The sequence below is a fragment of the Corella eumyota genome, chromosome 3 (genome assembly GCF_963082875.1).
Source record: "Corella eumyota chromosome 3, kaCorEumy4.1, whole genome shotgun sequence".
Lineage (NCBI taxonomy): Eukaryota > Metazoa > Chordata > Ascidiacea > Phlebobranchia > Corellidae > Corella > Corella eumyota.
Genome location: NC_137492.1, coordinates 36,853 through 51,377, shown reverse-complemented (window position 1 = coordinate 51,377; position 14,525 = coordinate 36,853). Strand labels below are relative to the sequence as shown.

The 14,525-nt window shown below is 32.9% G+C and overlaps 5 protein-coding genes across 5 annotated transcripts; 3 read left to right on the top strand and 2 right to left on the bottom strand.

Moving 5' to 3' along the window:
- Window positions 1-88: 88 nt before the first annotated feature.
- On the top strand, window positions 89-5,542 carry LOC145746237 (phosphatidylinositol 4-kinase type 2-alpha-like). Its single transcript, XM_082564472.1, has 11 exons — window positions 89-404; window positions 964-1,043; window positions 1,360-1,530; window positions 1,654-1,832; window positions 2,669-2,822; window positions 3,667-3,867; window positions 3,977-4,108; window positions 4,207-4,360; window positions 4,446-4,613; window positions 4,717-4,850; window positions 4,924-5,542. The coding sequence occupies exons 1-11, from the start codon at window positions 341-343 to the stop codon at window positions 5,158-5,160; spliced, it is 1,674 nt and encodes a 557-aa protein (XP_082420598.1). The 5' UTR covers window positions 89-340; the 3' UTR covers window positions 5,161-5,542.
- Window positions 5,543-6,453: 911 nt separating this feature from the next.
- Window positions 6,454-8,189, bottom strand: LOC145745444 (peroxisomal biogenesis factor 3-like). Its single transcript, XM_082563524.1, has one exon. The coding sequence runs from the start codon at window positions 7,670-7,672 to the stop codon at window positions 6,629-6,631; it is 1,044 nt and encodes a 347-aa protein (XP_082419650.1). The 5' UTR covers window positions 7,673-8,189; the 3' UTR covers window positions 6,454-6,628.
- A 319-nt stretch (window positions 8,190-8,508) lies between these two features.
- LOC145744832 (tyrosine aminotransferase-like) lies at window positions 8,509-11,261 on the top strand. The gene is made up of 10 exons (XM_082562785.1): window positions 8,509-8,888; window positions 9,119-9,240; window positions 9,301-9,473; window positions 9,565-9,723; window positions 9,832-9,970; window positions 10,034-10,086; window positions 10,160-10,312; window positions 10,390-10,599; window positions 10,782-10,880; window positions 10,941-11,261. Exons 1-10 carry the CDS (start codon window positions 8,872-8,874, stop codon window positions 11,049-11,051), a joined length of 1,236 nt encoding a protein of 411 aa, XP_082418911.1. The 5' UTR covers window positions 8,509-8,871; the 3' UTR covers window positions 11,052-11,261.
- LOC145744833 (uncharacterized) lies at window positions 11,158-12,193 on the bottom strand. The gene is made up of 4 exons (XM_082562786.1): window positions 12,107-12,193; window positions 11,678-11,842; window positions 11,513-11,620; window positions 11,158-11,423 (listed from the first exon to the last, which is right to left on the bottom strand). The coding sequence occupies exons 1-4, from the start codon at window positions 12,150-12,152 to the stop codon at window positions 11,332-11,334; spliced, it is 411 nt and encodes a 136-aa protein (XP_082418912.1). The 5' UTR covers window positions 12,153-12,193; the 3' UTR covers window positions 11,158-11,331.
- A 1,081-nt stretch (window positions 12,194-13,274) lies between these two features.
- Window positions 13,275-14,434, top strand: LOC145744922 (tyrosine aminotransferase-like; the record flags this gene model as incomplete). The annotated part of the gene is made up of 6 exons (XM_082562894.1): window positions 13,275-13,377; window positions 13,441-13,508; window positions 13,591-13,719; window positions 13,793-13,987; window positions 14,165-14,263; window positions 14,324-14,434. Coding segments are annotated over 6 exons (705 nt in total), but the record flags the coding sequence as incomplete, so codon positions are not given.
- Between the last annotated feature and the right edge of the window lie 91 nt (window positions 14,435-14,525).

Here is a 14,525-nt window from a genome sequence, read left to right as displayed (position 1 = left end):
ATCAAAATAAGTTTCGGTTTTTAGCGATGACGTCACTTTCTGTTGACAAATTTTAGGTTAAAGTATGTTTCACGTACGTAGTTTGACATGTGGTTGTTAGTCATAATGGTGCAAATGTTGTCGGTTGTATGTTGTCAGTTGGCATTCAGACAAGCATTCGGACGTTTTACAGTCTGACAGTGTCTGTAGGTTTGAAAATGGAGTCGTCGTTCTGCCAGCTAGACTTTTCTACGCGACCTTTTGTTTTGTCTGTTCAGTGTCGGAAAGTCTGTTATGTAAATGTTAATTTTATTCTAGATTGATTAAAACTTAAAAGTAATTGTCATGTCAATGGTTTATAATGGAAAATAATCCTAACAATAATCTGATTGATTTTTACGTGGATTCAACGAAACCTGGGGGCGGTGAGTCGAAACTTATTTGTTTCACTACCTTACAATTAATTTAGTGAGGTTTTTAAGTTTGGGTTTTATTGGGACAATACTAAAGTACGGGATGCGGGATAATGCGGGGCCGTATGTAAACGTTAACGAAAATTCGCGGAATGCGGGACGGAACGGAATTTTTGTACTTTTCTGCGGGATGATTGCTGTTTTTATCTAAAAGGCTAAGGGGTGATGCGGGATTAACTTTAAAAGTCAAGAAATGATGCAAAATCGAATATAAAGCACAAGGGAAGATTAGGGAAGGGTATAAAAAGTCTGTTCTTTTCCGCATTCAGCGTTTTTTTGTTAACGTTTACATACGGCCTCTGTATTTCCCGCACCCCGCAACTTCCCGCATCCCGTATTTTAGTACTACCCTTTTATTGTGCACAGAAATAGTTTTTTTTACTTATTTAAAAAGACATTTTTGTTTATGAATCTTTGTTTGATGATAAAGTAAATGGAAGGTTGAACAGGATTGTTGATATAAACAGGGAATTAGAACAATGTTTTTACAAAACTTTAAATTTTTGTTTAGATACTGTCCTGCTTCCAGGCAAAACAGTTTTTTCTGGAGGTCAAATTTTTGAAGTTAATCTTTTTAGTGAAGAATCTGTCGTAAGTTTTTACTTTTTTTAAAAATATATTAATGTTATTTGCAATTCATACAATAATAATAAACAAAATTATTTTTTCCACACCGTATAAATTATGAGCAGATCTATTAATAATTCAATCAGTAAATTGACCCCAGTTGGTGACACAACTTTTAACACTTTAATGTTATTTGTTTAACAAGAACAAATAAATACTTGTGATTACTTTCGTGATAATGTTACAACAGGAAGGAGGGCTGTTTGTTGATTGTTTGTTTAATTAATAAATTAGTTTTTAATTTAAATAAAAACACAAAATTACTTAAACTTTTTTTAAGGTAACCAACAGCAATAATCCCACAAACAATAAAATGGAAAATGAGCGAATCTCGATGAATGAAAAACAAGTTGAAAAGTTAAAGTTGGAGGCTAATCACAACGAGAATAACGCAGCATTGGATCAAGTTATTGTTGAACAAAGGAATTTAAAAGAGTTTTTTGAAGACAAGGTAATGTTTTTTGCCCAATATTTTATGACAAACCTTTCAAATTTTAATCACGATTTGTAATTGTTAATAATGTTATTACCTGCTCTCTAGTGTAAACGAATTTAATATAATTTTATTTTTAAGGTTGACTCAGAGGAAGGGACTCCCCCAAATGGGTATGTAACTAAAACAACCCAACCAGGTCCTACTTACCCCACTGTGGGTCCCTCATACCCCACTGCAGGACCCTCATACACCCCGGAGCCATTTTCACCCGCTCTACCTTCACCAACCCATGAAAACCAACCGTTACTGTCCAGAAAGTAAGCTTTAACTTTTTATTGCTAATGATTGGTTGTCAGTACCATATATTCTAAAGTATTATATATTTGTATATTTTAAATACTAACTTGACTCATTAAGTTTTTATGTAAGGTTTTAAGGGTTTATATTGGTCACAGAGAGAACTATTATTGGAGTACAATGTTGTTAATTTATGACCTCTTCCTAATAATAACGCAAGAGAGGAAGTTGTTTCATTGCGGAAGCTGTTTCTGTTTATCTATTCAGCTTTAGTATTCAGCTAGTTTGTATAAAGCTAGTTTGTATTGAGTTGGCTTTTAGTTTAAATATTGTAGTTAATATAAATTGAGATTAGCTTTATTGTAAGTGTAGTCTTCAGTAGATAGTAATAGTTAGTTTTATTAAAATGTGAAAGCTTATTTTAATTGAAGCAATTAAAACTTATTAAGTTTTGTTGTTAGTATATACTGTGTAATTACATCTACAAATATTGGCGGGTTTTAAGCTATTTTATTTCACTTAAAATTGACAATGACTTTAAAAGTTTTAAACTTCCATGTTATTTCGAATGGATTCTAAATATTTAATTTAAAAAACTAAACCATAGACAAATCGTAATAAATTTTATTTAATGATTACATTATAGAATAACATGACATTAATTTTGTTAAATAATTAAATAATGAGCCAAAAATGCAAAGAAATTCCGTTCCCAATCGATCGCCAGTTAGAACCAATTTGTTACGACAGGCAAGATTGTGCAAAATTAATTAAATTTTAACATTTCTTCTACTCACTGAGTTTAAGTTAGGGTAATGCCCAGCTTTACTGTACAAATAAAAAAATTTTGTTTTAGTCGCTTGGACTCTGAGTTTATTAATGAATGTCCGGATGACCCGGTCTTCCAGAACTTGATCCGGACTTCAGAGCTTGCTATTGACAGAGGAGTTTATCCAGAGAGGATTTCACAAGGGTCCAGTGGAAGTTATTTTGTGAAAGATGTGGATAAGGTGAATTTGGCACATGTTATAAACTATTGGCACAAGTTATAAACTATTGGCACAAGTTATAAACTATTGGCACATGTTATAAACTATTGGCACAAGTTATAAACTATTGGCACATGTTATAAACTATTGGCACAAGTTATAAACTATTGGCACAAGTTATAAACTATTGGCACAAGTTATAAACTATTGACACAAGTTATAAACTATTGGCACAAGTTATAAACTATTGGCACATGTTATAAACTATTGGCACAAGTTATAAACTATTGGCACAAGTTATAAACTATTGGCACATGTTATAAACTATTGGCACAAGTTATAAACTATTGCCACATGTTATAAACTATTGGCACAAGTTATAAACTATTGGCACATGTTATAAACTATTGGCACAAGTTATAAACTATTGGCACAAGTTATAAACTATTGGCACAAGTTATAAACTATTGGCACAAGTTATAAACTATTGGCACATGTTATAAACTATTGGCACAAGTTATAAACTATTGGCACATGTTATAAACTATTGGTACAAGTTATAAACTATTGGCACAAGTTATAAACTATTGGCACATGTTATAAACTATTGGCACAAGTTATAAACTATTGGCACATGTTATAAACTATTGGCACAAGTTATAAACTATTGGCACAAGTTATAAACTATTGGCACATGTTATAAACTATTGGCACAAGTTATAAACTATTGGCACAAGTTATAAACTATTGGCACAAGTTATAAACTATTTGCACAAGTTATAAACTATTGGTACAAGTTATAAACTATTGGCACAAGTTATAAATCATTAAAATTAGTATAAACCGAAGTTAATACTCTACACAGAACACTATAGCTGTGTTTAAACCCAAAAATGAAGAACCTTACGGCCACCTGAACCCAAAATGGACAAAGTGGATGCATAAAACGTGTTGTCCTTGTTGTTTTGGTCGGGACTGTTTAATCCCCAACCAAGGTTATTTATCGGAAGCTGGGGCTTCTTTGATTGACTCCAAGCTTCAACTCAATATTGTTCCTAAGACAAAGGTCGGTCGATCTTGATTATTTTAGTTCTCCTTTTTACCCCTTCTTATACCATGTATAATGATGCAACCTTTGCAATGAGCAAATTTAGTTTAATTTTTATAATTAACAGGTGGTCCACCTAGTGAGTGAAACCTTTAACTACAACGCCATCGACCGAGCAAAGTCGAAAACAAAGAAATACACTTCCGAACGTTTTCCTAAAGTTGGGAAAAGGTTTCACAGGATTGGACTTCCACCTAAGGTGCTGTTTTGCAACTGTTATTTAGTTAAAAGTTAATTTTTAATTCACTTTACTGTTTGTTAGTTGTGTAAACTAATAAAATGTTTTAATATACGTAGGTTGGATCGATGCAAACGTTTGTTAAGGGTTACAAAGACGCAGAATTTTGGCTCAGAAAATTTGAGAATGAACATTTACCTCCAGAAACCTCAAAGAATTATCAATTTTTGTTCGAGAAACTCGTTGTGTTGGATTACATTATAAGGAACACAGGTTAGTGTTAAACTTAATTCAAACTTTGGACTACTTTTCAATTACCAACTTTTTAATTGTAACATTCTGTTGGAACTTATCTAAGATCGGGGCAACGACAACTGGTTGATCAAGTACACCAAACCAGACATTGATGAAGAGAACGACACGCCGGAAGCTGATTGGTCGATAATCACCGACCCTGTGGTTACCATAGCAGCAATCGACAATGGGTTGGCGTTTCCCTTTAAACATCCTGATTCCTGGAGGGCTTGTAAGTGTTCAAAATGCTTAACTATAAATTTTTAGCAAGAATAATATTTAAATTCTTGGATCAAAACTTGACTTTATAAAATGTAATATTAAAATAATTTTAGATCCTTACCACTGGACGTGGTTACCTGAAGCAAGAAAACCATTTTCACAAGAAATTAAAAATCTTGTTTTGGATAATCTTTCAGACATGAGCTTTGTTGAATCGATGACGCAAGAACTACATGAATTATTCTCAGTAAGTTTAAACATTAAAAAGAATGGAGCTTGTAAATAATTATTTTATAAATTATAAAATTTACTCCACACAGCAAGACAAAGGTTTTGACCGAACTTTATTCGAGCGACAGATGTCAGTCATGCGTGGTCAGGTTTTAAACCTGTGTCAAGCCATGCGGAACAACTCAACCCCTGAACAATTGGTTAACATGCCTCCGGTGGTCATTGAAAAAACAAGAGAGGTGTCACTAGGTGGCAGACTTCGAACAATGACCGATCATTTTACTCAGCATTTTCACAACAGAAAACCTGTTTTTACGTGGTGTTAAAAAACACTCTAATGTGGTGTAAAAATGGCTGTAGTGTTGTTTTAAAATTGAACACACTCCAGTGTGGCTTAAAAGTTATTATTATTTAAAGCACTTTCTATAGAGTAAAATAATTTGTTTTATTTAGTTTGAACTAATCACAAATTATGGTTTTTGTTTTTATTTCATGAAGCAAATAGTTTTACGTGAAAATGGCTAAAAATGTCAACCAGTTGGTTACAGAAGCATTTTGCAATTTTTTTTAACCTTTTTGTGCAATGAATATACATGAGTACAACAATACTTAATATTGCAGATTTAGAAAATATTTATTTAAATCACAAATAGATTTTTGCTTATTTGGTACCGGTTGTATTATTAAAAGTATTTATGTTGTTAATTATTTCACTGAAATTATTGTATTCCCACTTAGGAATTGGGTTTAGGGATTGAACTTTAATGTTTGTTTGTCTAATTTCCCCGACAACTCGGGTTAGGGTATGATCCGAAATGTCTGCGATGTTGCACGAGGATAAATCGAGATGGACAAATTCTTTGCAGCCTTGTTCTGCTGATATTAAGGTAGCTCTACCCCCTTCTAGTGGTGTGTAGTTTTCCAACCAGCCAACTGTTAAAATATTTCGTCCAATTTCAATTAGTTTCAAGTTTGAAACATGATCAATTTGCATAAATGTCATCTAAAACAAATATAAAAGTGTTAATGTCATATTAAGGTAAAGCTGTTTTTTAATGCAATATTTATGTGTTGTAGAACTTTCCACACTAGAAGAATAAAAATCAACTTCTTTCAGTATAAGGTAATTGGTAGTCTCTATTTAAAGTACGAAAATGCTATCAATTTTCCGTCACTTTTGTCAGTTTTTTGTAAATTTTGTCACTTTTTTTGTCAATTTTTCGTCACTTTTGTCAATTTTCCGTCATTTTTGTCAATTTTCCGTCACTTTTGTCAATTTTCCGTCACTTTTGTCAGTTTTCCGTCACTTTTGTCAGTTTTCCGTCACTTTTGTCAATTTTCCGTCACTGTTGTATTCCGTCACAAAATGCAAAAAAATATGAAAGTAGTGTTTCCAAAACAACATTAATCAATCAACAATAAACGTAACCTATTCTTATAGACTTTTAAGGTGAATGAAGTTTATTTCCAGCAACGTAGAAGATTTTATGAAATTTCAGAATGGATTTAATTTTTTAAACACCTACATTGAAGGTGAGTTAATTTTTGTGTTTAGTTTTGGTAAAAATGCTGTTTTAAGGCTGCAAAAAAATTGGTTAAATGCTTTTTTGAGGCTGCGAAGTTTATTCTCATTTTAGCTGTGACACTTTTAATTACTTAGTAACACACAATTGCACAACATAAACATGAAAGAAATTATAAGGCAGGAATTAAATGTGAAATAATAATCTATGTTTAGTAGCAGAAATCATCAAGTTTAAAAATATAAGTTGCCACGATTTAAACAACAAAATATTATTCTTGTAGAAATGATTTATAAACGTTAATTGAAAAAGTTTCGAGAATGGGCGAGGAATTTAATTGATCTAAAAAGTTGGTTGAAAATATTTTATGAACTTGTTGATTAAGTATGGGTAGTGATTTAGCTAATGCTATCTTATTTGCATCAATATCAATGTTTAAGGAATCAACTTCATGAACTTTTGAAACTGGTTTGTTGTTTTCCATTAAAACAAACAACTCCTTGCCTACCATGGAAACTGAATTTTCAATGCAATCTACAAATACTTTTTGGCAATCTGGAGAGTCCAAAATGTCCATCAACTTAATAATCCATTCGTTATTATCTCCCAAACTTTCAGTTTTTGCCAATACAAAGTCACTAATATTAAACAAAGAATCTTCATCTGCCTGGTATAAAATAGTTGAGGAAATGCTGGAAATTGTTGATTCAAGATCATAGCAAGTAACCATGCATTGCAAGGGAAAGGTATTGGTGATATTAAACACACTTTCTTGGATCTTTTTGGACAATTTCTCAATCCCACTTTCAAGCAAGTATGAGTGACAAGTTGATAGAAATTGTTGTTGCTTGGGATCAAAATTATCTTCGGTGTTCAATAAATTTCTGTGTAAAATGCCAGCAATTTGAAACAATTGAATATGAAGAACAATTGTCATTATAACAATAGAATAAATTGAAGTTAAAATTCGTTGAAAAACTGAGATTTTTAGTTCGTTCCAGAGCAAAAGTTTATCAGAGTTTCCACTTTTTAGTTGCTCAGTTATTGTCTCGGTATTTGCAACTTGGATAACTTTGATTTTAACCGGCTCCAACATTGCTTCAATTAGGGATGAACAATGAAGTTTAACCTGTTCTAAGTTCATTTGATGTTTTTTATTCTTGAGTGACATTTCTTGTTCATATTCCATAACTTTCCTGACTTTGTACTGAGCTAGCTTGAATGTTGTGTAGACTCCTCCGGCAAGAACTCCACTGAAGATTAATTTGTTTTTGTATCTTTTTAAACAACAACACAAAGATGTTGGGTACCACATGATGTTGAATCTAAAAAAAATTAAATGCTTATTAGTTGCATGAAGCACTTTTTACAGCCTTACAGTTCAACTAACACTAAAGATCTGGGGTTTGATTACCACTGTTGTTTCTCATCAAGGTTCAAACAACATTGTTTGATGCTGAATGTGCTGATGTAAAGTTACTATGCACGAAAGTAGTTAGGGGCAACTGTAATGGAGCTAGTATTGTTGGTAGCTTACGTTTTGCTACTGCGTATTTTGTATGCAGTATACTAATTAAAAATCTGAAACGTCAATCAAAAGTTTAGCGGGTAATCAGTGTTTCCAAAAATATACCATCATGACCACAAAAAGATTTATGTTTTTTTAATTAACATATTGCGTCAGGTTAACTTGTAGTTCGTTTATCGTTTTTTTTTATTTAAACTGATTTTAATAGCACAAATAACATGAAGTTATTTTTAATAGTTTAAGTATATATGAGCAGCTATATTACAAATTAGATAAAACACTTTTGGCCTAGGATCGTTTTTTATTGAATAGTTTATTTAATTGTTGGTGTACAAACTGTTTTCAAGTCTTTCTGAAATATTTATTACACACTAGTTTCTTTTTGTGAAGTTTTTAAGAAAGGAAAATTGTCTGCTCAACTATTTCTTTACAAATAATCGACACAAAAGATTTCGGTTGTCATCCAACGTTTAATACCAGTATGACGTCACATTGAAACAGCTGATTTTCAACACCCACACAGTTGACCAATCAGAAGCGAGGTATTGGAAATATTATCTTGAAATCTTAGAACTTCGTGGCTCGTTTCTTGTTGTTAGAATTTGATGTAACTTGTTTAGAAGGAGTTAGAAAGTTGAACATCGAAGGTTTAATCGATAAAAACTAGAAAGATTAAAGTTGAACTAAATAGGCTCACTCGCTAACGCTTCTCTAAAAGCATGTTATTATTGCGTAATAAATAATTGACATGTGATGTCATTTAGCGTTCCAGAATTAGGCGACCTCTAGCATTAAAAGGACGATAAAAAATTTAGTTCGGTAACAAATATTCTTGACGTATTAAGCGTCGCTCAACGTAGTTGTGCACAGGAAATTATAGTAATTTGTCACGTCATGCTTTATAAGGTTTATTATTAAATTAGCTTTATTGGTAGTGTAGTATTCGTGTGAATATATCGTGTTGCGAGAAGTCAGAATTGTTAGGCATGAATTCGAATAAAAGGTAATCAGTAGTTTATTTGTATTTATTAGTATTTATACATTAGTTTATATAAAACAACGTTGGTTCCACCTTCGAACTTTCACTTAAATAGAAAAAAAGCTTAAATTTAACCAAAATTAACGTCGTCATATTATATAAGTATAGGATTAAAATGACCATCTACGTCACAATGCTTAATTATCGGGTTCCAACTCTCCGATATATCTTTTTTTAAAAGGTTATATTTACAGAAATGAGTGGAATGTGGAGGCCTCCAGCACCGCGGAAAACACTTTTAACCCAATCCGTGCAATTGTCGACCAAATGAAGATCGACCCTAACCCCGAGAAACAAATGATTGCGCTTTCTTTAGGTTTGTTCAATTTTTGAGTAATATTTATTTGTTACTATTCTTAACATCAACTAATTTTAGGAGACCCAACCATATTCGGGAACTTCGAGCCGGCTAATGACGTCAAACAAGCGGTTATTGATGTCATAAATGATGGTTCTTACAACGGGTACGGTCCTTCGTTCGGGTTAAAGCGGGCTCGTGACGCGGTAGCTGATTACGTCACAAGAGAAGGGGCGGAGGTCAACGAAGGGGTAAGCTATTCGGTGACCCAGATGACATTGGGATGACATCTTTTGTTGTTTAAGTATCTTGATTCGTTTTTAAAGTGTTTACCTTTTTCAGGACGTTTACCTCGCTTCAGGTTGTTCAGATTCACTGGGATTGGCTATCACAGTTCTTGCAAGTCCGGGAGATAATATTCTGGTACCATGTCCGGGGTTTTCCCTCTATAAGACCTTGTGCCTCTCGCAGGGGATCGGTGTAAAGTTGTACGGTTGTTTGGTGAGGACCTTAATTGTTTTATCGAGACTTAAGTCGCCCAGACTTTTCAGTTGAACTAGTTTAACATGTAAATTGGTAATTGGTGTAAATAAGTTAAAATTTTTTCAGCCCGACAAAGAATGGGAAGCTGACATTGATCAACTTTCAAGCTTGGTCGATCCCAAAACGAAAGCCATTGTCGTTGTGAATCCGTCGAACCCGTGCGGATCAAACTTCAGCAAGGAACACATCTTGAATATTCTGAAAGGTATTTTGTGTTTTTAAATTTGTGTTATTTATAAAACTGTTTCTTTACTCAGTTGTTTTTTAGTTGCTAACGAACACAAATTACCGATCATTGCTGACGAGATTTACGCAGATATCGTGAGTACAAACGTAGTTTTTAATATTGCTGCATTGTTTGTAGGAAAGATAAATTTAACTTTTTGCTAAACAGGTTTTTAGTGGACAAACATTCTACTCTTGTGCCGAGTTGTCACGTGACGTGCCAGTTCTCTCTTGTGGCGGGATTGCAAAAAGGTTTTTGGTCCCTGGGTGGCGTCTTGGATGGGTCGTTGTTCACGATAGAAACGAAGTTTTTGGGGATTCGGTAAAAGTTTAACTGAAATTTATGAAAAAAGGGAATTTAAAAAAAAGTTGAATTACTTTTATAATTTTGTTTTTTAGATCCGTAAAGGTTTGGTGAAGCTGTCACAGCGAATATTGGGGCCATGCACTCTAATTCAAGCCGCGTTGCCCGCGATATTTAGTACGTCACAAAGCTTCCATGACGAAACAGTTAAAAAGATTGAGGAAAGTGCAAAGCTGGTGTATGAGAGACTAAAATCGATCAAAGGCCTGGTCCCCGTGAAGCCAAGTGCGGCAATGTACATGATGGTAAGGTTACAAATTTGTTAAAGTAATTATTAACTGAATATCACAGATTTACTAAGGGGAACGTTTCGTGGTAAAAGTCAGAAACTATTAAACTTTTTTCATTTAATAGCAGCTATTGTGAATTTAAATTTACCTTCATCACCTTTTTATTAACTTCTGTACAAAATATTTAATCTCTTTAGGTTGGATTCGATCGCAACCATTTTAAGGAGTTTCAAAACGAGTTACAATTCACTGAGAAGTTGATCTCGGAGCAAAGCGTTTTCTGTCTTCCTGCCTCGGTGAGTTTAAAGTTTTTTATTTATGGTTCAATAATTTTTGAGGATAAACTTAACTTTTAGTGTTTCGAATATCCCAACTACTTTCGTGTGGTGTTGACTGTACCACGTGACCAAACCATTGAAGCGTGCAACCGGATCGAGGAGTTTTGCACCAAGCATTATCATGAGTAAAACCATACCACGTCATAATCACCATTATTACTACATCATAGTTTAACTGCGTGACAACGTTAAAGTAAAACTGTGGATTATTTATTGAAAAAGTTTTTAAATTTTAATTTTTTTGTATTTTGTTTGAGTTTCATTTGTTTTTCTATTTCACTGTGAACGAAGCAGTACCCAAATAAAAGCAACTTTTATTGAAACTTTTTGTTTAACATTTTTACAATAATATTTCACCGCGACATAAACAGAAGCACAAACATTGTTAACTAAAACGTCTTTCAAGCCTTTATTGCAGGAGAACAACGGAAAGAACGGAGAAGATAAACAACGAAAAGTTGACGATGAGTTGGGCTCCGTTGTTCCCGATGTTGCACAAATCTGAACAAGAAGATTTGGTTGCGTTACTTCAGTTTAAACCTTAAGTTTGTGACCTAGTCTCATTAGATGTCGTTTTAAATATAACTCACCAGTCGTGCAGGACTTTGTGCAAGTTGTTGCAATCTTGAGGTCGATGCAGGTTTCAAGGTCGAACTCAGAGCACGAGCGAACTATGGTGACTGAGTCGACATTCAGATCTGAGCACAAGGAATAGTTTAATGTGAAAACCTAGTTTGTTTAAATGAGTTACTGACCTTCAAAGACAGTATGTACGTTCTGGGTGTAACAGTAGGGTTTCTCAACCGGGCATGTGATAACGTGCTCGGACCCGACTATGGGACCTTGACATGACTTTGAGCTTTGCAATTCAGCATTGTCCATATCGTTCCAAGTGCAATTGTAACATGTTAAAGCCGAACCTGGAACAAGTTAATAATATTGTCGTTGAGTATAAATTCAGCGCGAGAGTTAGTTCCCGTTTTAGACCAAGACATTAAAAGTCGGCCCAAGTGGCCACTCCTTAAACGCCGCAAGCGAAACGCAGTACTGTTGCGTAGAGAATAACTTACATTAAATAATTAATAAAGGGACCGAAAATACACTTAATTAATTATTTATTTAACATTATACCTATTAAAAATTAAAACTTATTAACCAAGGTGCGTTGTAATAATATAACTTACCTTTTGCCACCCACAAAAAGATTACGAGACACGTAAAGTAATTCATTTTAACTTTGCCTAACTCTGTAAAATAGAAGCTCCTTGTAAGTTAAGTTATATCTTACTAACGAATGACGTTGTTATGCAATAAGGTTTGCAAAATTTGAACGCCCGAGGCGACATATTAAAAGCTTTTTTTTGGTTTATAGCTAAACGGAAAATTTTTACCCAACTTACATCAGCTCGATATACTTAAAAAAAACTATTTATTAATAAAGACCTTATAAAAACTGTTTATAATGAATTACTGCCGGTTGTTGAGTTAAATTTGATTGTCAATTGAAATAATCAAAGCGTCAAAAAAATAATCTTGGTAAAATATTTTTTTCTTTTTTGCATTTTATTTCTCCTCTCTTTTTCGTCATTGCGGATTTAAATTTTGAAATTATTATGGTTCGAAATCTTAGATTTCGAAACATATTGTTATTGCCAGTGTATTTATTATGGTTCGAAATCTTAGATTTCGAAACATATTGTTATTGTCAGTGTATTTATTGTTTTTATTCTTTCTAGTCAGAATTTTGAAAGATGATAACTTTTGTTCTTTAAAATTAAAAGTTTTAAATTTTTAGTATGTTTGTTATTATCCCAACGAATGGCAAACCTCCTATTGCGACTTTTAATTATCACTAATTACTAATTAATATATTTTATTATTAAAACTTAAAGATTAAATTTTCTGAAATTTTAATATGTTGTTGGTATTATTATTTTGTATGTTGCTATTTAAAATGAAGATTTAACTCTAGCTCAATATCGTTTAATCATTATTTTTGTTTTTTTATAAATTAACGAATCAGTGTGAGTTTAACGCTTGAATAATTTAATAGCGTTCTGGTCGCCGTCAAAAATCGTCCTTTTCGCTCCATTAAAGTAAAAAATATTGGTTGAAAATTTAAGTAAAATGTTAAAGTATAAGTAAAAAATGTGTAAAATTTTTGTTTTAATTGTTTTGTTATTATTATATTTTAATACTCGTTTGATTACTAAAAAATTAAAATCGGTATTTTGCTTTTAAATTTAGTTTACTTTTATATTACAATATCAATGAATGCGTGTTCGTTTGTTAAAATTAGGTTTAAATATAAAAAAGTTTAAATTTAAATTTTTAATTTAATTAATAAACCTACTAAATAAATTAAATTTCAAAACGAAAGCCATTGTCGTTGTGAATCCGTCGAACCCGTGCGGATCAAACTTCAGCAAGGAACACATCTTGGATATTCTGAAAGGTATTTTGTGTTTTTAAATTTGTGTTATTTATAAAACTGTTTCTTTACTCAGTTGTTTTTTAGTTGCTAACGAACACAAATTACCGATCATTGCTGACGAGATTTACGCAGATATCGTGAGTACAAACGTAGTTTTTAATATTGCTGCATTGTTTGTAGGAAAGATAAATTTAACTTTTTGCTAAACATTTTTTTAGTGGACAAACATTCTAGTCTTGTGCTGAGTTGTCACGTGACGTGCCAGTTCTCTCTTGTGGCGGGATTGCAAAAAAGTTTTTGGTCCCTGGGTGGCGTCTTGGATGGGTCGTTGTTCACGATAGAAACGAAGTTTTTGGGGATTCGGTAAAAGTTTAAGTTAAATTTATGAAAAAAGGGAAAATTTAAAAAAAGTTGGATAAATAATTTTGTTTTTTAGATCCGTAAAGGTATGGTGAAGCTGTCACAGCGAATATTGGGGCCATGCACTCTGATTCAAGCCGCGTTGCCCGCGATATTTAGTACGTCACAAAGCTTTCATGACGAAACAGTTAAAAAGATTGAGGAAAGTGCAAAGCTGGTGTATGAGAGATTGAAATCGATCAAATTGCCAAGTGCGGCAATGTACATGATGGTAAGGTTACAAATTTGTTAAAGTAATTATTGGGTTGGTAAACAGATTTACTAAGGGGAACGTTTTGTGGTAAAAGTCAAAAACTATTGGCGTTTCATTTAATAGCAGCTATTGTGAATTTAAATTTACCTTCCTCACCTTTTATTAACTTCTGTACAAAATATTTTATCTCTTTAGGTTGGATTCGATCGTAATCATTTTAAGGAGTTTCAAAACGAGTTACAATTCACTGAGAAGTTGATCTCGGAGCAAAGCGTTTTCTGTTTTCCTGCCTCAGTGAGTTTAAAGTTTTTTATTTATGGTTCAATAATTTTTGAGGATAAACTTAACTTTTAGTGTTTCGAATATCCCAACTACTTTCGTGTGGTGTTGACTGTACCACGTGACCAAACCATTGAAGCGTGCAACCGGATCGAGGAGTTTTGCACAAAGCATTATCATGAGTAAAACCTTGCCACGTCATAATCACCGTTATTACTACGTCATAGTTTAACTGCGTGACAACGTTTAAGTATAACTGTGGATTATTTATTGAAAA